Raw genomic sequence first — 23,012 nt, 5'->3', positions numbered from 1 at the left:
ATGAGAAGCAGGAAACATGTGTCCACTACATCTTAAGACTTGGGAATCTTGCCTTAAAAACAGGGTCTGGCCCTAAAGGACGGACTTCGTGTCCAGGAGGTGTTTGACTGGACTTGCCTTTGTGCATCTAACGCAAAAGATTAAATAATGTTTTCTTTCCAATCATAAGCCATAACCCACGATGCAATTAAAAAATCTTCTTTCTGATCGTTGTATAATTTTGGAATAAAGAAGTGCAAATAAGCTGAATTTGAAACACACAGTGTGTCCTATTTTTTCAGCATATGTATATGCAATTGCAGCTCTGCAGTTATTCATCTGATCCAGAAAAATGTTGTATGAGACTGTACACATTTTTATTTAACTCTTTGTGTAGGTCCCTTAATTACACGGGCAAATCAGGCTCACGCTGTCACTACTTGCTTTGGGAAGCGAGGCCCTACAGCCACGGTCACACCTCTGGTTTTGGCAGGAGCATCTTTCCTTAATTCCCCCCCGTCAAAATCCTAAACAACTTTTTGAAATAATCGCAGTGGGGGAGAAAGGGAAGAGTAAAAGCCCTAAACCCAGAGCCCAATCCTCGAAGGAACGAGCTGGCCGCCTCTGCAGGCTGATTTTTGGCATTCCACCTTAAAAACCAACCGGGCGCTGGGAAGGAGAGCGGGGCTGCCAGCCGGGAGCCGGGTGCAGGCAGGGCTGCCTATTCTGCCTCCTGCCTGCCCCACTGCCTCCTGCCTCCTGCCCCGGGAGCAGGGACAGTGCCGGTTCCCCATCCCCATCCCCGGGCACGGCGGGCGATGGCCGAGGCGGGCCCGCGGCGGGGCGGGCGCCGGGCCGGCGGGACTGCGGTAAGGTCCGGGCCCGGCGTGCTGCAGCGCGGAGAACTGCGGGGCGGGGGGGGTGGGACACGACACACCGCGGCGGCGAGAGGCCTTTTTATATCGGGGAGGGCTTGGAAGGAGCGGGAATATTGACCGGAGCGATATTAATTGAGCAGCGGCGGGGCGGATTTATTAGGAGCATCTTCCGTGCGGGAGTAGCCGGGGTGTTCTTGTCGGCCTTGGGCAGCGCTGTCCTGCAGCGCTTGTTCCAGCGCATCGCCGAAATGTCGTGGGAAAGGCTTTATTTATTGCTCTTACCCTAAAAAAAATCATACGGCAGAGACGGAGCCCTAGGTAGAATTCGTGCTAACAGCATCTTTGGGGGTTAATTATGCAGGCGGCTAAAATAAAGGTAGCAGAGTGCTTTGGAGTTTCATTTTGGCTCTGGGGGAACTTACAGCTCAAATTAGCAGTACCTGGCATTTTGTTGTATGGCTCTTCCTTTAAGGGGCAGCAGAAAGTAATTCACCTCAGCACATGTACAAGGACCAGTAGTCTCAATCTCCATTGCTCAGAAATAAACTTACTGGCAAATAGAAGAATTTTGGATGGAAGAGACCCTCAGGATCATCGAGTCCAACTACTTTTTTTTCTTTATGCTTATTGATTTCCAACCTCATGAATGTCCCAGTGAACTGCATGGAAGAATCTTCTCTGGAAATTTAATTCCTAAAATTAGGAGAAATTAAATAAATGTGTCAGGATGAGATATTCTCTAAGCAGGTAATAACTGTGATGCTTTCAATACAAGCCCTTTCTTGTGCTTTATTAGCCCAGTTCATCTAGATTGATTATATCAGGGCTGTCTACGTGGTTACAGTTGAGTGTGCATTTAAACAAGTTGCTGAACTGGGGCCTTAAGGTTTGTGTCCTCAGAAAGGGATGAATGTTCTGAGCATGGTCTTTGGTCAGTGAGACAGTTAATAGTAGTGAAATGTTGCCAGCGATTTAGTGGAATTGTGCTGATAATTTTCTGCCTTTCCTGATATGCTGCAGAGGAATAGCAGAGGGCAAAGGCTTTAGAGGGTTCTTTCAGGTTTTTTATTACATATACCCAAGATTGTCACATGCACAAGATTCTTTGTAGTGTTATAAATAATAAGATAAAACATAAGGCAAGATTGAGGACCCTTTTTTCTTTGCTTTCTTGACTATATTAGTTTTTTCCAACAGTATCTTCAGTATCATTAGAATTCGATGTGCAGGTAACTTCTCTGCACTTCAGCCCTCAGAAGAACTAGAATTGTAGCAGTGATTAAAAAAGATATAGTTCCTTCATGAATATCATCCTTGAGGAATTATTGATCTTTTCACACACATATATATGTATATATAAATATATTTTTAGCATTTCATCCTTTCCCTTAAGTCTGTAAGAGGGCACAGGACATGGTTTGATTGGTGCCTGTCTGCAAGCTTATTTTTTTGGCTTTCTTTTCCCCCCATGATTGAAGTATATTATGTATCATTTGCAAAGCTGGATTTCTTGTTTTTTCAGCTGCTCATTAAGAGCTGACCTTGATCTTATATATGTAAGATCAGCTGTAAAATCCCCAAACAGTTTCTAAAGTGAGTGGAAATAAAATCATCTGTCCTGGAAACCCAGCTACCTCTGGGGTGAAACATATTGAGGAGCACACAGTTGTGTGTGTATGGGACATAAAGTTGTGTCAAAGAAGAATTTGCCCCTGTGGTGGATGTGGCAGAAGGATTTGAGTGCCAGGTTATGGTCTCTTCTTGCATATTATGTGGAACATGTTGGCATCCTGCGTTCATGAAACCAAAGGTGTCCAGAGGCACCTCTGCCCTTCGAGAGGCATTTCACACCTTATCACTATTGCAGTGTAGTTTTGACAGGCAGCTCTGCTTGCCTTCTGATTCCTGCTTCATCTTTCTGGAGTTGTGGGCTTCCTGCCCAAGGTGTCATAGGAGAAGACATTCGAAGTCTACAGCTCCCCATTGGGTGATACGGTTTGGAGATCCAGGCCCTTCCTTCAAGGAGTCTGCTCTGTGCGCGGAGGGTGCATGTCAACAAGGACTTCAAGGAGTAGAAAAGGGCAAAGCAGACTCAGCTCTGCTTGAAGTGCCAAACAGGGTTAAAGGTGACAGGGGATAGAGTGGGAGAATGAAATAAGATGAAGGGAGGATGAATCTCTGGCTGGTTTTCTTCTCAAAGATATTGCTGATGGCATTTTTTGGAAGGGGGTCAAGGTAGGAGCCTGAAGTTCAGAGACGTGAACACATTGTTGTGTTTCTGAGCTGGTAACGGGGACTTTCCCCAAACTCTGTGGGACTTCACCATTGGATTTGCCGCCAATGGACTCAAAACCATGCAGAAAGATGTAAAATTGCATTCTTTGAGCTCCTTTAAAGCACTGAAGACCTTTGGTCTCATGAGGCTTTGGTTCAAGTCAGTTTGAGCCACTAACACCAGGGGTGCGGGGTTTGTCTTGGAGCAAAACTATCCTGTTCTTTGAGGTTTGCAGCTTGTGGTGGCTCCTTGGTGGTATCTTTGAAACCTTTGTTGGGGAATGCTACTGTTGTTCTGCCTGCAGGGAAATGGCCACTGGGAAAAGAACAGGCTGTGAAATAGGGCAAACATGGACATAAGGGTGAGTGTGAGGGAATGACATGTGGTGGACTCACAGCTCTGCAGGGACAGCCACGACACTGCTGTAAATGTGAACTGACAGGTCTCTTCCTGGGATATCCTAGTACTGTGGGACATGCTGGAGCATGAGGAATGTCAAGGACTAGCCTTGACATTGAGCAGGTCAGCCAGCAGGCCTGGGAATAGCAATAGCAGCGTTTACTGAGTCCAACAAAGAGCCAGCACGGTGAGGTGGGAGAGGCAGCCAGCTTCTCTGGGATGCGCTGGAGGATGAGTGTTGGATTTGCCAGAGACTTTCCAGTGAAAGATTAATGCTGTAAATTTTCAGTTCATTCAAAATGTCTACAAGCCTGTGCCAGTTCTAGTAGTGCTTTCTTCAGTGAGGGTTTTCTGCATCCCAGGCAGAGATTCTTCTCAACCTCAAAGTGAGGAACCACTCCAACTCCTCAGAGATATCCAACAGGAAGAGAATGGTTTTCTTTCTAGTAATATGGTGAAGCTGAAGTTAAAAATCCTGAGCTGGGCAGGATTTCTGAGATGGACTTCTCTGTGCCTGGTAGCTGGGCTGCTGGAGGGCCTGTCTGCGGTTGTCTTGCAGGAGAGCTGATTAGAGCTGATTTTCCTTGTAGAGCTAATTAAACAGGCATTGAAGCAATGAGGTGAACCTGGAGCTCCTGCAGCCTTTCACCCACACCTTCTTGGGCAAGACCCATCTCAGAGCTGTGAAGGTCTGGTGACTCCACGGCCAGGTTTAGACCTTTGACCTGTCTGGAGGTTTGATGGGGTTGGAAGCTGGTTCCTTGGGTCTCTCGCAGTTGTAGCCACTGCTGTGTAACAGAGGCACAGTGACCAGAGCCCGGAGCCAGCACAAATATCTCCGTTGTTTAGAGGCTTGCTCTTGTTTCTAACACCAAATCTTTGTCACTTGCACCACTCTTGTTGACTTCCAAAGGATATGAATTTGGCACTTCATTCATATTCTTTTGGGTTTTTTTTCTGCTCCTACTTAAAATAACAGCAGATCCATATATTTATGTGGGTTATTTGATCCTAAAACTCACTGTCCATTTCTAAGTTAAGTTGTGGGCAATAGAAGCCACAACCTGACCTTTCCTACACAAGAAAACATAGCGAATAAGTTACAATGCAGTTCATGGGTGTCTGATCTCAACTCTAAATCATGCCTTTTTTTGAACAACACTAATGCATGTTTATGGGAGTGGTTTTTGTTTTGGAGGCACAGATTAAATGTCCTGCAGTACAAAATACCTAAACACATACATTACTCTCATGCTTGCTGTACATACTACTATCATCTTTCTGGGAGGATAATGGAGGAGGATAAAATAAGGAGGAATATATGGAGAAATGTAACCTGGCCTGACAGCATGTCAGAGAAAATCATGTGTCTTAATTACCTCGATTCTTTGCATCATGCACTTATCCATAATTTAATGATATGACTCCTACTTTCTTAAAAATTCTTTTTCATTCTCAAGCACCCTTTTCACAGATCTATTTAAAAACGCACCTGCCAACCATATGCTTGAAAAAAGGCTCCAGCAGCGTAGACAGGAAGTTCCAAATTCTTACCACAAATTAAATGTTGCTTGGTAATTACCAGGAACAAGAAGAGTATGCTACATGCGGTTATAGGATAATTAGCGAGTTTGGCAATCAGTTTTGCTTCCCCAATCTGTCTGTCATTCCCCTCAATGTTCCAGGCCTCTGTTCCCTGCTAAGTCATAAATTCCCTTCCCAGTTTATAATGCAGAACATAACATATAGTATTAAAGTTTCTAATAAGTGACCCTCCAAGGTGCATGGCTGAACTCCTGCCTGTTCCAAAGGGAAGTGGGGATGGACAATCCTCCTGCAGTTACATCCCATATCTCTAAACCACTTACAGTGTCTCCCTTCTGTTTTGGAAATAAGAAAAGACTGTCATGGCAATCAGAAAAAAACCTCTGAGATCTGAGTGATTTCACCTCTTTTCAGGGCATCTGAAAGCCGTTGTTGGACCTACCATGTCCCCAGGTTGTATGTTGTCTCTATTTCCTTGCAGGCATCTTTCCCAGGGAACCTGCACTTGGTGATGGTTCTTCGTCCCACGGGGTTTTTCCAGCGCACGTTCACTGACATTGGATTTCGATTCAGTCAGGAGGATTTTCTACTCAAGTTACCGGTACGAACATGCAGAGGTGTTGTGCCTGTGTGTGGCCAGAGGCTGCCAGTGCACCTTGGCTTGGGGGGTGATGGTGTCCCACTCTGCAGGCACCTATGTGAAGACAAACTGGAGCATCTCTGCAAGAAGTGCCCTATTTCCACCAAATCTTCCTCCACCAAATGTCTCTTGTAGCATTTTTCAGCTCCCTTGTGTGCAGTTTGCTCCCCACAGAGAATGTCCATGGTAGTGGGTGGTGGGGTTCTCAGCCTGTCCTCATCCCCCATGTAGGCTGAATGCCTCTGTGGAGGATAAAACCATGCTTGGGAATTTTTTTTAATGTCTGAAAAGACATGTCTAGTGAATCTTTTGCTATGGATTCCACCCATGATTGCCATTTTCATCTCAGTGTAAACTCCATACCAACATCACATTGGTGTTTGTTTCTAAAACAGCAGCTGAACTGGGTTTATAGTCTCCAGTCAAAGTTTCCAAGATTTCTAAAGTCACCTTGATTATAGGGTATAATGAGAATAATTAAGAGAAGAAAAGTACATTTATGGAATCTAAGGCTGACGCAATTACAAACCCACAAAACCAGCCAATGTTTTCCTTTAGAAAGTAATATGATGTTCACAAGCTTTGCATTTTTCACTCTAAAATGATTGTCATTTGCACAGCTTTGAAAATTCATGACTTATCCCAGAGCAGATCAAGACACAAAAACTCATGAGCATATATTACATGAAAACTTACATTTATATGAAATTGGCCAAGGCTTTATGATGTATTAAAGTTTTTACATTTTTTCCAGATTACTGTTCATCCCTTGGCAAAAACCTGCATCACCTTTGCTTTCAACTCTGTTCTGCAGGCAGGCACTGTAGCGTCTCACTGTGCTTTGCATTTAAGGAAGCAAGCACCTGTGACGTGAAGGTTGGCTTACAAAAATGCTTAAATACGTCAAATAAAAGCCATGTTAAGCCATAAGCATAAGAGGAAAGCCATACAATAGAACAACATTTAGAACAAACCTGCTTTCAGATACATAAAAGATTTGTAGGTTTGATCCGTGTATGACTTGAGTAGAAGTGATGATCAACCAGCTAACGGTGTTGCCTTGTTTGTAGGTTGTTATGCTGAGCTCGGTTAGTGACCTGCTGACATACATTGATGAACAACAATTAACCCCGGAGTTTGGTGGCACCCTGGAGTATTGCCACAGCGAGTGGGTCATCTTCAGGACTGTACGTACTGGGGCTGAGTACCAGGCTCTTGGCACTTGGGATGGATTGAGGAAGGTTTTCTGTAAGGCAATGAGCAATGGGTAGCTGAAAGCGACCCCAGAAACCAACTAAATTTGCTCCGTCAGATTTGCAAAGGAGTCAAGTGGAGTTAGGCGCTTGATTGGTTTATAAGGGAATTGGATGATTAACTCCCTCATGCCTCTTTTGAAACTTCTCCCAAAAGATCTGTCTTCTTAAGTCTTTATTAAAATTCCCTTAATGGTAGATACAAAATAGGCCTTTTTTTTTTAAATCATGGTTGCTTCGTGTCATTAATATGACAAATGTGTTTGGGAACCAGGTCAATGAGACTGCTGGTTTTTTTTTTTTCAAGAATTTTCCTCTAATATTGCCAGGAATAAGGCGTTTGATTCCCTGAGCTGTGCAATGCTGAGTGTTTCTGTGCTTCCTGTACAGTCTTAGTTTTCACTGGGACTTTGTCACCCAGATTAATGGCAGGTTGGATTCCCAGTTACCTTCCCAGCAAACCAAAGCACTAATGAAAAATGTACTGGACATCGTAGTGCCCCTTGTCCTAACACATCATCCACACCAGTAGATGTGGAACTCAGTATAAAGGCAAAAGCAGAAGACATTGTAGCTGGAATAGCTGAAGCTATTGCTTGTGCCATTAACTTTGTGCCAGTTTACACTGATGCAATGCCAAATTAATGAATTTTTTTTATTTTTGGCTCTTAGTTTTGTTCTTTTGCATGATATGTTAAAGCAATAATAGCATTGCTCTCACACTTGGAGACAAAAAACGACAAAATGAATGTCAAAAAATGTTCATCCAAGAAAAGGATGAGTTTCTAGAAAATAGCTGCATACGGTAGATAAATGTCCATATGAAAAATCTCTCTCAAAATGCCTCTGTAGGATGCTCATAAAATATTTTCGGAAGTTTCCATGGAACATACATGCTGTTTAAAGAAAATAGAAATGTGATCTGTTACATTTGAGTTTATTACCCTGTTCCCAAGGGCAGAGCTGGCACTGTGTGTGTGTCCTGCAGGGGACAAAGTTTTGAGCCTCAGCAAGGCTGTGTCCTCTGCTTTTGTGGTTGTTCACCATCAGCTGAGCAGGACATGAGCAGCTCCTCACTGATCTAATCTTTCCTTTGTGCAACTGGGGGGAAGATCAGAGCAAAGAGTGAGGCCAGGAGATCCCCACCTTGCCCTGTGGTCTGGGAACCTTTTGGCATCCAGAGCTCCCACTGTCTGTCTTGGATGTGCTGGGGAGGTACCAGCAGCACTCACGTCCATCGCACTGTCTCCAGTTTGTCTCTGACAAGCTGCTTAGCTCCCACCCTTGTCCTCTTGGTGGAGGAGGTGGCCATGATGCCAGACTGCCTTGTAACCCACCATTTGGGCTTGCAAAGCTGGAAACATTAATCACCAAGAAGCCAAATACATCTCCAAAATCCTACTGTCTGGAGGTGGTTCCCAGCGTGGCTTAACCAGAGAAGAAGAACAATAGAAGAGGAATTAGAGGAATATGCAAGATGGATCCTATGGTGGCTTCTACTGCAGACCTTCAGTTTTTGGTAGGAAAAATCTCAGAGTACATGAGAACAGGCAGCAGAAAACAAATCAGGATGTGTCTCTGCACAATACTATCCTTATTTAAGTCCCTGTTGTGGACTCAAACAGCACTAAAAGCCACGTGTTGGTGGCCACTAGCTGATGCACCACAGCACCCATAAGCTCCATCTGCAGTGGGCATCTCACCCACCTCGCTCAGACCAAGCTGTTGGGCTCCCCTGCAGACCTCAGCCTTAGCTCTTCGCACACTATTAATGAGCTGTAGGAATATCTTGAATCCCAAACTGATTACAATTATCATCTCCCACTAGGCGATAGAGAGCTTTGCACTAACTGTGAAGGAAATTGCACAGATGTTACAGTCCTTTGGTACGGAGCTGGCAGAAACAGAGCTACCAGACGACATGTATTCAATCGAGCGCATCCTGGCCCTGCGCACAGAAAAGTACTACCAGCTCAAGGTATGTGTCTTCAGCATCTCTGCTGTGGGTTTCCAGCCCCTGCTTGATTGGGTTTCTGGGATGTGACTGCCTGTTTGCTTGATGCCCACTTCTCCTTCCCTCCCATGCATGTGTACGTGTTGACAGACTAAGTGAAACACAACGCGACTGTTTCTGTATGTTACCCTTACATTTGCCATGCACTCAAGTAAAGCACCCTGCCAGCATCCAGCAAAACTGTCTCAGCCGCCGCCCACTTGCTGGCGGCAGAAGTTGGTGACTCCAATGTGCTTCTCCCATGGGCTTTGCATGTCTTGTGGCTTTGGCACCTGTGGGTTCATGTCCTGATGGGGTTCCCTCTGCTTCACCCCCACGGCTGGAAGAAGCTGCACCCAAAGATCACCAGCGGGTCTGGAGGGATGGTTTGTCCCCAGGTCCCTCTGCCTGATGTAGCTTCCCTGGTGGGATTTGGGGAACTGAGCTGGAGGGCATCCAAGGTGAGGATTTCATGTGGGCGCATGGGACAGAACATTCCTGATGTGATCCCTGTCTTCATGTGGACCTTCATGTTTCATCTTAAACACCATTCGTGTCTTTGATATTTCAAGTTATTTTTTTTCAACTGTCTGTGATTGTGATTACAGTTATTGTAGGATTTAGTGGAAGCTTTAGGACAACCAGCTACTGCTGTATCCAGCTGTTGTCCTTGCTGCTCCTGCATCTTTCTAGGGACAGCACAGACCTGTCCCCAAACCCTCATGATACCCATGCTGATAGTCATGCTGTGTGGCTGAAGAAAGACGTACTTGGCTTTATGACAGGGTTGATTTACATAAGTCAGAGAAGTGTATCTATTTTCATTTATAGTCATTTGTCATTCACGTGACAGTGAGTTCCCAGAAGGCTGCCTGTAAGCAATATGCAGAATGACATCCAGAGTGCACTGTGTGTAGGCATAAATGTATGTGTGTATGTATAGAAAGCATAATTATAGATACTGCCAATAGTCCTTTATTTCTTCTTTGAAAATAAAGAGATCTTAATATAAACCAGCAGCTACATATGTTGCAGTATGACTTACTGACTTAAACTTCATGTTTAAGACTACAGCCAAAGTGTAGGGAGCAAATATCGGCTACACAATGTAGTCCTGTCTATAAACCATTCAGTAATACACACTTCCCTCTGTGGAGAAATAAAACATGCTGTGTGTTTTCATTTGCATACAAAGCACAGGAGCGCTTAGAACAAGACATCTGTTGCTTTTAATGCCTTGTCTATTAATTTCAAATATCAAACCAAATCATTGGCTTCTGAATGAAAGTCCGTTGGCTTTTTTCTTTTGTTCCTTCTAAGATCAGGAAAGATAAAAGCAGATGAGAAACTGTGCACAGATTGTGGTGACAGCAAGACACAAGATCCTTGTCTCTCTCATGACAACCCCAAGATTGGTACAGCTGATTCTTGAATTCAGATAATGAGTCAATCAGAATAGTTTATGTAGCTGTGATACTGAACAGAAGCTGGTTGCAAACACATTGTAAAAATTGACAAAAATTAATTAAACAGAGTAACTAAGAAATTAACCTCTTTGATATATTGAAAGGGAAAAAAAAAAAATCAAGTTAACACCTGTTTGACAGTCGGGTGCTTTGTCTTAGATATCATGAAAGGCTTTGAATCAAAAGGGGAAGGCAGGGCTCTGTCAAGTGAGATGTAAGAGGCTGAATTAGCAGCCACCTGTGGTCCAAAGCATACTGCTAAATTCCTCTTTGTTTTTGAGTCTCCTGGATGTGGTAGTACCAAAAGGAGATGAGGTTTTAGCCTTGTGGTCATCTTCGGTGATGTTTCAGTGATAAGGACTCAAACTGGCAGTGGACACTTCGTGTGTGGGAGAGAAGAGGCTCCTGCGGCTGTGTCCTTCTGCTCCTGGGCTGCTGCCCTGAAGATACTGTTGTGTTTAGGTTTCTCTGAGCTATCTGGGGCAGGCAGATGTTTAATGAAGTCTGTGCTTTCTGAATCTTTTCCCTAAAGTGCTTTTGCCATTGTTTCTCTTGCAATACAAATCTGGCCGTCGCCTAGGTTGGGCTTTAACTCTTCCAGGAGCTGGGTCTCCAAAGGAATCACACACAGGTCTCTCCTTCAGGGCTTCTTCCAGCTCATTTTATCAGTCATATCTATTTTTGTCTTCCTTCTCACCTCTGTGTTTGGTCTCTTTGTTTCTGAAAATAATTGGCCAAATGCACCTGTTTGCTTTGGGGCTGAGCCCAACACAGCACAAAGCACCTCAGTTGATGCTAATGAACACACCAAGGATTTAAATTTTCCCCTGACTGGAAGTTACATGGAAAGTGCTGATTTGCTTCTACATGTAAAGGCTCTAGTAGGTGATGCCATGTGGTCTCAGTCCCAGCTTTGTCCTACTGTGGGATTGTCTTCCTACAACCTCCTGTGATGATCCTGATGGAGAAGCAAATCCTCCAAGCTGCAGAGATATTTGCTTGAATACATGAACTTGTAGGTAAATATCTAATACAAGCCTGCCTGCTCACCAAGAGAGACCTGTGGTAGTGCTGCCCTCTTGAATAATTTTGTGGCCTGATATTTTCATGCATGCCAGTTTGCACCCAGCCTGATGACCACTCCATAGTTCAGCCTTCTCTAGCTTCAAGGGCTAACCCCATGTTAAAGTGGCTAAAACATCTGCTGAGAGTCCTTTGCTCTGGTGGATACTGGTGCTTCATTTCATACAGGGAAACTAAGGCAGGAGAAACATGGAATGACTTTTCCCTACCTAACAAAAATAGCCTGAATCGAAAATGTTTTGCATTATACAGGAAGATATTACAGCAGTCACAAAAGAGGGAAACTTGCTTTTGAGCAGTTTTGAAGAGCCTGACTCTGAGGAATGCAGTCAGGACCAGCACCACGAGAGGCCTGGGGACTGGGAGACTGTGAATCGGTGAGTGCACTGTGTTCCTAATTTGCCTGATTTTTTGAGTGAAAACACTCAAGTCATTTAAGGGTAGATGTGTTGTTTAGGTCACCTGTCAAATAGGTAAAGACAAAGATACCAGAGTTTTGCTTCAGACCCGTCAAACTGCTGGGTGATTTCTGTCAAATAACTGACCTGCTCTGATTTTTTTCCCCATTGATATGGTGAAGCTGTGGAGCAGACACAGAGTTCTCCCATGCAAGGCTCCTGGGTATTATTCAGACAAATGGAGATAGCAACAACTGCTTCACAAAGGTGCCTTCGTTGGCAGTGATGATTTTATTAAAATTCTCTCTGAGACCTTCACAAGTCATACATAGATGTCATGAACTTGGCTTCAGAGGACCTGAATAGATGAGCTTGTCCATCTCTACTTGTCCTCTATTTGCAAATCATGTTCCAATCCTATCCTTTTTCTACACTGAAGGTTGCTTGGTCAGCTGCGTGAGATGGAGACTGCTTTTGATGGCTTCTGGGAAAAACATCAGTTAAAAATGGAGCAGTATTTACAACTGTGGAAGTTTGAGCAGAGTTTTCAGGAGGTATGATCAGATGCACTTCTTTTGGCAGAAGGAAGAGTTGGAGATGAAAACAAGAGGAGAAAAGTTTTTATGCTTTTATTTTTAGAGTGTTTAATTTATGCTACTGTTCCTTGGCTCTGGCAGAGCTAGCTAACTTGGGGGAGACCACTGTGCTTCCTCATTCAGAGCTAATTAAGGTATCACTGCCCTGCAGTCGCATAGGTTTTGCTGATAGAGCATCTTCAAATTTAGAAATTAGTTCTTGGACGCTAGTTTTATTATTGGATTTAGCAGTCTTGGCTAAAGTGTGATTAATTTTGGTCTGAGAATGATTTTCTGCCTGTGCTTTGTATCCTTTTGCAGCAGTCTTCTTCTTTATGTCTAGGTCAAGAATGCCATTGAATTTTTAATGGGTCAGCAAGCGGAGCTGCCTGACACTGGCGACAGTGTCCCCCAAGTAAAACAGAGGCTCAAGGACTTGGGTCATTTTGATGGTATGGCTCAGGTGAGATAATCTTTCACAGAAAGAGGCACTAATGAAATGTAAGAGGTACATTCTATATTTGTGGTAGGAGCTTTTTTTTCTGAAATTACCTGGTTCTGGTGTAATTTGTTCATAAGTGGCTGCACAAAAGGATTGATTTCACGTCTTAGCTCTGCGCAGCAACACTGTGATCACTCTGAAAGCCAGGAACAGGGTATTTAATTATCACGGTTAAAATAAATTGCTGAGCCACTATGAAAATCCAGAACAGATAAATGTCTGAACATAGGGGAGGCGTGGGAGTTAATGAGCTGGAAGAAGAATTATTTATATGTTAAATGCTTTAGCAGTGCTAATAGGCAGAGACTTGTTACCAGGCACATGGAGGAGCCAAAAAGTTGCTATCTTGACATATCTGCAATTTGAACATAACATATGGATGAAGACTAAGATGTGTATGGAAAAGAAGAATGAAGAGAGAGGATTCACAGGAGCCCAACTGAGAATGTGACCTCTGTAAGGGGATGTGCTTGGCAAATGGGCCAGGTCGGTGGAGAAATCCTGAGGGATCTGGACATAACCTGCAGAGGCTTCCTTGAAAATAAGAGTCCTAGGGGAAAGGTCTAAGGCTTTTTGGCCATTTGGAAGAAATGTTTGTGGAGAGAGGGAGGAGGAACCAGAGGCCAGGCAGATAGGGGGAGACAGGGCAGCAGTGCCAGCGCAAAGCCAACCCTGGAGGGCACGTAACCATTACACCGACCAAGATGTGCAGACTGCATAATGTGTTCTTTGCATGAAGCTTTGCTGCAAAGGACCTGGTTTGTTTTCACCATAAACCTTAACTACTCAAATTCCCTTTCATGCTGATGAGCATAGTGTAGCTAAAATGGATATCAGCTGCAGTTTTTTCAGAGTGCAGTTTCTGGAGACGGCAGCAACACGTTGTCAGCAGCCATTCGCAGCATTGCTAGTTTGGTGAAATATTGTGTCCTTCTTCATCCTCCTTTTGGATAGCAAAAGTTTTTTTTCCCAGATCATGGGTGCCATTTTATCCTGCATAAGCCACCCATTCTGGCTACTCCTAATGGCAGTCATCTCCTTGGGTACCTGACATCTGGTAAGACGAGAAAGTGCATGTTGTTATATGTAGATATTTTGGCATTATTTCAGTAAGAGTGCAATCCATTCTCTTCCTTTCACTGAAGGATCTGATAGGGAAGGCTCAGGTGGTGATACTACACGGACACCAGCTAGCAGCAAATCATCACTACGCACTCAACTTAATCTGCCAGCAATGCAACGAGCTGCGGCACCATTCCGATGTCTTGTCTGATGAGATCAAAAGGAAGCAGATGCGACTGCAGAAGACCTTGGATCTTCACACCCACCTTCAGCAGGTAGAGTTCAGAGACACGGTGCCCTGAGAAGTAGATAGTTAGCTTCTCCGTGGGTTTAGCGTCTCTACTTCATAGCTGGAAGCACCTGAAATTTGCAGCTTTGCTGCAGCAGTTCATGGTAGGAGTTGTTCCCCAGAGGCTGGAGGAGTGCTTCGCCCCTGACTTAGCTGGTTAAGTTAGCAAACAGATATCTGCTAGCATTGTGAATAGTCAGCAGAAATAAGTGGGCATCTGCAGAGGGTGATTCAGAACACTAAAGTTCAGCTGCTGCTGTTGGTCATGCTTTTGTGCTCCATCCATGTATTAATTGACTTTTGAGGTTTTCCTACTCAGTGCAATAGAGGTAATGCTTTTGGATAAACTCGAGTCTTTTTTTTTTCTTAGCAATTTATTAAGAATGAACATAACTGACTGTAAAATAAGGTGACAGATTGGTAGATAGGCACAGCTGCTGTGTGCTAGCATGGAAGTGGAGTCATGTGGCTCCAACGCTCTTTGATATCTTAATCAGCATCAAAAATTCATTTAGGAAAATTCACGTTAATTAGGCCAGAAGGCACATGAGTATAAGATGCTTGAGGCCTTTAAGAGAGGCAGCAAAGTCTGACCCTGTTCTATTTCACTGTTTTGGAGGGCTAGGGAACTTATTTTTTTTTATCTTTGTGCTCCACTTCAATATTGCATTAATCTGTGGGGACGGATGATTCCTCAGCAGCGTCTCAGCTGCAGGGCAGTGTCCTCTTCTGGGCTGCTTGTAGTCGTGGCTGCTGCTAGTGGTCTAGCCCATGAGCTCTGCTGGAGCACACTGTGGTCCTGCTCTCCACAATCTCCCTTCCCAGCCCATCACACTGGAGCTCCTCTGTTGTTCTTGGCTGCAGCATCTTCTCAATGTGAGTGCCAGCTGAACCCGAGGCTGGTGCTCAGCTAGTACCTGTGCATTTTCAAAGCAGATTTTTAAACTGCGATTTTAAATAATTTAATTTTATTTAAAAAACAAAACAAAGCAAAACCATGAATGCAATTACTTTGATCATTCCTCACAGTTCAGGTTTCTGCTGAGTCAGGCATTTATCTCAAGAAACCCTCCTGTCTCGTCATGAACTCTGTAGTGCCCCTTTCAGCTTTCTGAGTTGGATAAATAAAGATTTGCTTATCATTTGTTTCAAGTATGCACTAAATAGTGCTTCTGTGCCAGTTATACTGCTGGTTTTATCCAGGTACAAGTGGGAGCACAACTTGGCTGGGTATGTTGAGCACTGCAGTCACCCTCCAGAAAAAATGTGGCCTTTCTACTTTCTAATCAGGATGCAATAGCTGCTGAACTCTTGAGGAGCTATAATTATCTCCGTGTTGAAGATACAGATCCAGTAAATGGTATTCCTCATGGGAACCTTGATTCGGTTGGGATGATGCTGACGGTCTCACTCCCTGTGTTTGCACTGTGCTGTTTCCAGGCTCTGCAGTGCTGTGATGAAGGTGCTTACCTGCTCGCCAACCAGCAGATGGACAAGTGCCAGTCTAAAGAAGGCGCTCAGAAAGCTCTCCAGGACATAGAAAGATTTCTTGAAAGCTCTTCAGCCTACTTAAACTATGATCCCCAAGCCCTACACTATGATTTTGAGTCAGTCTTAACATCTGAATTGAAGGTAAGCAACCCCTCCTGCTCCTTGTTACACAAGTTAAAAGTGAGATCAGCCTGCATTGCAGTGTTGTCAGCTTTGTAGTCCTCTGTTTTGGGTCAAAGTACAAAATAATGGTAGTTATTTGATCGCGGGAGTCTTTTTCACTCTGCAGTGCCAGATACAGTCGGTGCAGGTCAAGCTTGAAAATGTTCGAAGCATGTTTGAGAATCGTCAGTCTTGCTTCAAGAAACTGTTGGATAAACACGTGCGACCTGTCCAGTTAGTAGCCCCTCGGCCAGAAAATCCACCAAGATCAAAATCACCATTATTCTCTCCTAAACATGGTAAAGTATTTTAAGTTTATGGTATTTTCAGATGATAATATTGCTTTGAGGCAGGAAGAGTAAGGCTAAGGATGATTTTGAGAAAGCAACTAGACCTCGATGGCTGATACAGAGTTGTTGTATGATGCTAAATGCATATGAGATGATTTATTATCTTTCCAATTTTTGTGTCTAGCTCCCCATACCTGTGTGAAGAATGGGGCTGGTTGCTTGGTATTTATTTTCACTTCTTACTCAGTGAAAAAAAGAGATCTGTAAACAGCACATCCTTCTAGTTCTGTTTTACTGGCATCCTACTGGGCTGAAAAATGGTGAATTAGTACTAAAGGGGAAAAAGGGCAAAGTTTATAAATTTGTTCTCTTTGTCAGTCTCCATAACTGACTTGAGCTGGAACTGATATAGAGTTAGACTGATGTTTGTAAAGGAGTTTGGAGAAATGAGGAGCTCAAATCTCATGAACAGAAATGAGCTGGATGCTTTAACTCCCTTTGATTCCTTGAGAATGTCTTCCTTAAATCCCAATTGTGGAATAATTAATGCCCATAAAGGTACAAATTCTGGTTGAACTGAGGTCGCTGAGTGTTCTGCTTTGATTGTGATAATGGGGTCTGGCACAATGTAAGCTTTAAATGATAACATTAAAAATTCCATCCTTGGCAGCCCTGTATGTATCAGAATTAAAAGTATTCCAAAGTAAAATCCATGTATTTTAAACGAGGGACATGCTAAGTTATGTTGGAATATTAAATTCAGTGATCTGACTGTATAAAGCAATTAAACATTTGTGTTTTAACACAAAATTTTTACGATGAATTAATGAATATTGGTTATAGTGAATTGTAGCAGGTGCCATGCAAACAGTACAAGTGGCTCCAGTTCAAGGGGTGACTAATGTAAAAACTCAAGCTAGTGGAGGGATGGGAATGAAGCTGGACACAGTGTGGGGAACTTAGCGACTCAAGATGCAGGCCAGTGAAGCAAAGCCAAAAGTTCCTTTTCTCCAGGCTGATGCTGCCTTCACTAGATCACACTGCTCTCTGAACCCCTTTCCCTCAACTAGGAAAAAGCTCAGTATTGCCCATTTTACCTCATGTAACTTTTCCAGCTTTCTAGAAATAGACAAGTGTTAAGGAGGAATTATTGTCTTAAAGAGTAGGGGTAAATGGGTGGCCACCTCCATGGGATGTTGTGACACCATCATCAATCAGTTGGATTTGTTTCATTCCTTTGCGGAATGAATGTTTTTCTAGCAAAGGCTCAGTTACCTGCAAGCACAGGTATTCTCCATTAATCCTTTTCCTGAAAGGGATGATCAAGTGTGTTGAAATGAGCACAGCTAGCAAGTGGGGAAAGACAAAAGGCTTCTCTTTGAATAGATTGTGCCAAGAGAGCTTTTTAATAAGGCCTCTGTTTGACAGAAAGCATCAAAATACTGCAGGCCTGCTGGCATAATGTGCAGTGTCAAAGCCGCATGCTGGGCTCTGCTGAGAGAGCTCTGAGATGGATGAGTTTGTGGTGTGGATTGAAAGCAAACCACCTCTGAGTGCATTACTCTTGTCCTCTGTTCCTTTCTTTCGTCCCCCTCCCCTACTTCTTTTTCTGTCTGAGGACAGATGCTTCCTCTTTCATCTTAGCCTTGGATTTGAAGCTTGTCTGATAAATGAGGCTCTAATTTTGAAACCACTTTTTTTGGGGAAAAAAGAGTAAACCTCTCCCATCCTGAGCCATAAAGCATAGCAAGGTGTGTAGAAGTGGTATGGTGGAGCCGGAGGGCTGGAGTAAACTCACTCTCACAACAAAACATCAAGCTGTAGCCAGTGACCATCTCCAATCCAACTTTTCATCCACGTTCCCTTCATCCCAGTGGGAGTCTCCCAGTAGGACCACTGGGAAGTCCTTGTTTCTTCTGGTCCATGGTGGGTCACGCCCCACACACTCTTCTGATCTGCTCCCCAGCATCCAGATCCCTGTCCTTCCTCATTCGGGGTGTTAACAAGTGGGCCTTAAACCTCCTCTTGGTATGATAATACGTAATAACTTAAGCAGCCCCATCTGAAGATGGGGTCCCTGCTCTCTGTGTGGGTTTGCACTTTTCTGCATTTATTTTGTTCCTTACATCTTCCGTGTTGCACAAGTAGCTCTTTCGGTGTCAGCACTGTTCAAAACTTTGATCTAGACACAGCTGCTGCTGCATTTATCTGTGTTGCGATACTTTTTACACCGTAATGGAAAGATAGTTCATTAGTCTGCTTGCCTCTTTTTTTCTATGTGTAAACGAGGTGAGCATTGCACATCAGAACGTGTTAATTTTTGGTCCGTCTCAGAGTTTGGGGTTGCAGCCTGGCACGTGGAGCTGTCACTGAGGCTGGAGTCAGCACGATGTGGGAGAAATTCATTTTTGCCATTCACGTTGGGGAAAAGACCCTTTCTGTGAAGAATTGTCCTACGGACTATTCAGGAGTAAGAAGTACTGGAAAGATGACATATATATTGTTGGGGAGATGGATGTCTTATTTTTAAACTTCCAGTTTACCTCTTTAACCCAAAGTATTACAACTTGTAATTATTTACTGACATGATCAATAAATTCTTTCAAGGTGGAGGAATGGCTTATACCACCTGAGCATCTTACCCTGTGTTCCTAAAAGGACTTTAAAATTGTGTCCTAGTAGGTGATATTTCTTTTGGTAGTTTATTTGATTTAATTGTTTTCTATCATTTGCACAGGCTTCACAGACTTAATTAAGTTTTGATTAGAGTATTCACTTAATGGACTTTCTTTTTTTTCTGATTACTTTTTACTTTATGGCCTTTATGACCATTAGTGTGACTTGTGTTATTTGGTATTCAGTATTGTTGTTTGAGATACCCTTTATTTTGTCAGTTTGCTTGTAGCATTAGCTACCTAAATATTCATTTTTAAAATGTATCCTATTCTTCTTTGTGACTCGTTAGTTTCTGTCTGAACCATCTCCTTCACTATAGATGTACGTTATGTAATTATGTTTTTTTCTACCCAAGGTGTGGATTTTAATTCCAGTTTGAAATTTTCGTTTGATCTCTCTCTCCCTGGGAAGAAAACATCAAGAAAGACTCCAAGTTCTCGCAAGGTAAAAATGATTCATGAAATCTGAATGAATTTTATACACTGAAAAAATGAAACCCTTCTAAAATTGATTGTACTTCACCTTTGGATTTGAGGATGCTATTTTTTCCCTTTTTTTAATAAAATAGTTTTTCATATCCCTAAGTTTTAGTTGGATTAGTCCAGCACCTGAGATCTATCTTGGATTGTTTTTGCAAGTCACAGAAATCAATTTCCTGCATGTTATTCCCCGAGCTTGTTCTTTGCATAACAGTGATGTGTATTAGGAAAACTCTACATCTACAGATATTTCCCTTGTGGAAACTCTTCTCTAGTCTCTACACTAATGAAACATGTTACCAGTATTTGCAGATTTTATGTGGCAGAGTAATTTCTGGGGATATTTGTCTGCCCATTATATGCTCTGCACTTTTAAAGTTTTGTGTCACAAAGGATTTCTGAAATAGAAGTGTGTTTTATCCTTCCCCAAAGAGTTACCATGCCGACACCCGGAGCTGGGCTGGTCCTGCCTCTGCAGTGACCTCCAGGCAGCTCTTCCCAGTGCATCCCACTTCTCTTCCAGATCGAAGTCATGCACGACTATCAGGAAAAACGGAATTCCTTGCAATATTTTATATCAGACAGTGATGACAACTTAGATATACTAAAAGGGTAAGCTTTCACCCTGTGTACATTACTCAAAATGATGTTTATTGCTGACCAGTCCTTACCCCACCTTTGTGTTCCTCCAGCCTGACCTGGGTGCCATCTCTTGTGCTTTTGCCTGTTTTATCATCCCTGTGTTGGCTGTTAATGAGACTGCACTGGTTTTGGGTTTGTTGAACTGCACTGATTGCCTGTGGATTTTTTACAGACATAAAAATAACATTCTTTTTTTTTAATTGTTATTTTAGCCATGTCATAAATGAGCTTATAGAAACAGAGAGAGTGTACGTAGAAGAACTCTTCACTGTTTTGACGGTGAGTGACTTCTTCAGGTTGTTCATTACTGTTCCCTGGTGACTTGTACAAAAGGGCACTTGCCACTCTGTTAAACTAAGCAAAAATGTGATGGGACAGGTTGCTACCGAACTGTCAGATCCCAAACTAGTCATAAGTTTTCAGGTCTTCTCCCTTGCTTTTCTTCGTTGGAGGCATCTGCAGGAACAGTTGGTGTCAGAATGAACTTTTCATCTAGAATGAGGGAGAAGCCTTCTGTTTGTACACAAAAGCACTAGTAATTAGTTTTATCAGTGCCTGGAAAAATGTACAAAAAGCTGTTGTTTTTAACTGTTCCCTAATTCCTTTTACCTTTTGGAGACAAAAGAAAGAAGCTTGTATTTTATCCTTAGGAGAATTCTGTCTCAATACTGTGAAGCTCGTGAACGTATAAAGCACATTTGTTTAGGAAACAGATTTTAATTTCTCATGCTGCCATTTTAGACACTTCTGCTTTATTCCAAAATAATTCTTACTGATGACTGAAACATGTTGGCTGTTAAATATTAATAGCTCTCCTCCTCGCATTTCTCTCACCCAGGAGCAAGCAGGACATAAATCTGTTGAACTGCAGCTAGTTACACATAATTGCCCTGCACTGATTGTTGGGGTTTTTTTGTTGTTTTTAAACCACACTCTACATGATAAAGCACTTGTCAGGTGTGCAGATTTATTACTGTGCCTATCAAGTCTAGATAGAGAAAAACTGACAGGTAGACTTAAGTTTTCTGAAAATAGTATTTCCTTTAAAAAGGGAAGCCTGCTTGCAGTGGTTAAATATAAATGGCTAATTTTCCAGATACTTATCTTCTACTGCATCAGCTACAAAATGCCTGCTTGGTATAAGAATACTGATGGCAACCATAGGTAGTATGAGAGATTAATTTGGAAAGCCAAAGAAGGTATGCTGTACATACTGAATACATTTTTGCAAATATTTTTGCTACTCATGCTGAAAGGACCTTGGTTCTGTGCAATGCCGGGTGACTAGTGTGGCCAGCCTGAGCTGTGGCTAGTGGCCTTCTTGATGTCTTGTTTGTATTGATGGTCCTGAGCTGTGGCTGTGCCTTCTTCCTACCCCACAGTTAGGATGTTTACTACATCTGGTGAATGTTTTTGGATAGGAGCAGCAATGTGATGTTACTGAGGGCAGCTTTACACTGTTTCCTAGTTCCACCCAACAATTTGTAGTGCAGCGATGTCCCTTCCAGCTCTTCCCTGGTTTGGGAGGCTGTGATTTCAAGTGAAGCCACAGAGGATGGAAAATCTGGGGCATTGAGAAGAATGAGATGCTGGTGCTTATCAGGTCTCATATAAGAGCAAGAAGCCCGTTGATTTCGGTATTTGATCTCAAGCTGTCTCTGTTTTGTAACAAGTCACGCCATGCACTGTTTCTCCTGAGGCCGTGTGTAACTGCATACCCCATACAAACACATCACTCCTGTGTCCCATGGTCATATAACCCAGACAAGTTTTTCTCTGGGACCTCTCCCACAGTCAGGTCATGGTGAGGAGAACATGGCTGTGATTTGCCTTTGGTGAACAGAGAGCATCTCCGCAGTGCTGGCCAGCCCCACGGGAGCCATCCCAAGCCATCTGCTGCTGGACCACAACCACTGTATGCCCAGGGACTGAAAGACAAGGGTTTCAGGGACAAACATAAAGAAATAAAAGTGATATTGCCCTTTGAAATGAAGCAGATTGTACTGAAAGTCTGTTCATGTCCCTTTTTCATCTACCTTTGAGGAAATGCTAAGCCAAAGCTCTACCATCTGAGTAATGAGCTCCTTTTGCATCCTGCAGGGCTACAGAGCTGAGATGGACAACCCCGCCATGCTCATCCTCATGCCTCCCGTGCTCAGGAACAGGAAGGATGTCCTCTTCGGAAACATGCCTGAGATATACGACTTCCACAATAAGTACGATCCTGGCTCTATTTCCCCTTTTTATCAGACCGATTTCCTATAATGAGTAAATACCAAAGCCGTGCCATGTTCACCACTGCATTTTGTCTTTTCTCTCATCTCTTGCAGAATTTTCCTGCATAGTCTGGAAAGCTGTCTGGGAGCACCCGAGAGAGTGGGATTTTGTTTCCTCGACAGGGTGGGTGACTCATTTTCACATATAAAGCAGATTTGAAGGGCCAATGTTTCTCCAGATTTGTCACATTCTGCAACATCTCGGTTATGTCAGTTGAGTAAGACGCTTCCGATATGCAACACCAAGAGCAAGGCAGGGAGCGCAGGTGCAAGGCCAGCAGCAGATGGGGGAGAGCAGCAGTTGCGACTACACTGTGGTCTGCTGTGATTACCAGCTGTGGTTCCTTACTGCTTCTTATAGATATTACAGTTAGCAGCAGAGATAAAAGCAAATTTATGGTTCGGGTATCCACCTTATTTGGCTGCCCAGCAGGTTTGCATGCATGTGCGTGATTTGTTTTTTGTCTTCCCTTACAGCGAGAGGATTTCCAGATGTATGAGAAATATTGCCAGAACAAGCCCCGGTCGGAGTCCCTGTGGAGGCAATGCTCTGAGAGCACCTTCTTCCAGGTGAGGGGGTTGTCCCTGCCAATGCAAGCATCATCCTGGGACACTGTTATGCTAAAAACCCTCCTCAGGACCTTATGATTTTGCAGTAT

The 23,012-nt window shown here is 43.3% G+C and overlaps 1 protein-coding gene across 1 annotated transcript in view; it reads left to right on the top strand.

The window, feature by feature from the left end:
- Positions 1-23,012, top strand: part of MCF2 (MCF.2 cell line derived transforming sequence) — a gene marked incomplete at its 3' end in the record, with an annotated part of 56,786 nt that overhangs the window by 19,953 nt on the left and 13,821 nt on the right. The window contains exons 5-19 of the mRNA XM_080352378.1: positions 5,558-5,677; positions 6,787-6,903; positions 8,798-8,947; positions 11,764-11,888; positions 12,349-12,463; positions 12,828-12,947; positions 14,132-14,323; positions 15,778-15,969; positions 16,118-16,289; positions 19,312-19,400; positions 19,959-20,047; positions 20,290-20,356; positions 22,178-22,293; positions 22,408-22,477; positions 22,831-22,923. Coding sequence (XP_080208504.1) covers positions 5,558-5,677; positions 6,787-6,903; positions 8,798-8,947; positions 11,764-11,888; positions 12,349-12,463; positions 12,828-12,947; positions 14,132-14,323; positions 15,778-15,969; positions 16,118-16,289; positions 19,312-19,400; positions 19,959-20,047; positions 20,290-20,356; positions 22,178-22,293; positions 22,408-22,477; positions 22,831-22,923 — 1,827 coding nt within the window. The remainder of the gene's footprint in view (positions 1-5,557; positions 5,678-6,786; positions 6,904-8,797; positions 8,948-11,763; positions 11,889-12,348; positions 12,464-12,827; positions 12,948-14,131; positions 14,324-15,777; positions 15,970-16,117; positions 16,290-19,311; positions 19,401-19,958; positions 20,048-20,289; positions 20,357-22,177; positions 22,294-22,407; positions 22,478-22,830; positions 22,924-23,012) is intronic.

This window comes from Nesoenas mayeri (genome assembly GCF_963082525.1).
Source record: "Nesoenas mayeri genome assembly, chromosome: 13".
NCBI classification, from domain to species: Eukaryota; Metazoa; Chordata; class Aves; order Columbiformes; family Columbidae; genus Nesoenas; species Nesoenas mayeri.
The sequence above is the reverse complement of the archived record's forward strand: the minus strand, read 5'-3'. Positions and strand labels throughout refer to the sequence as shown.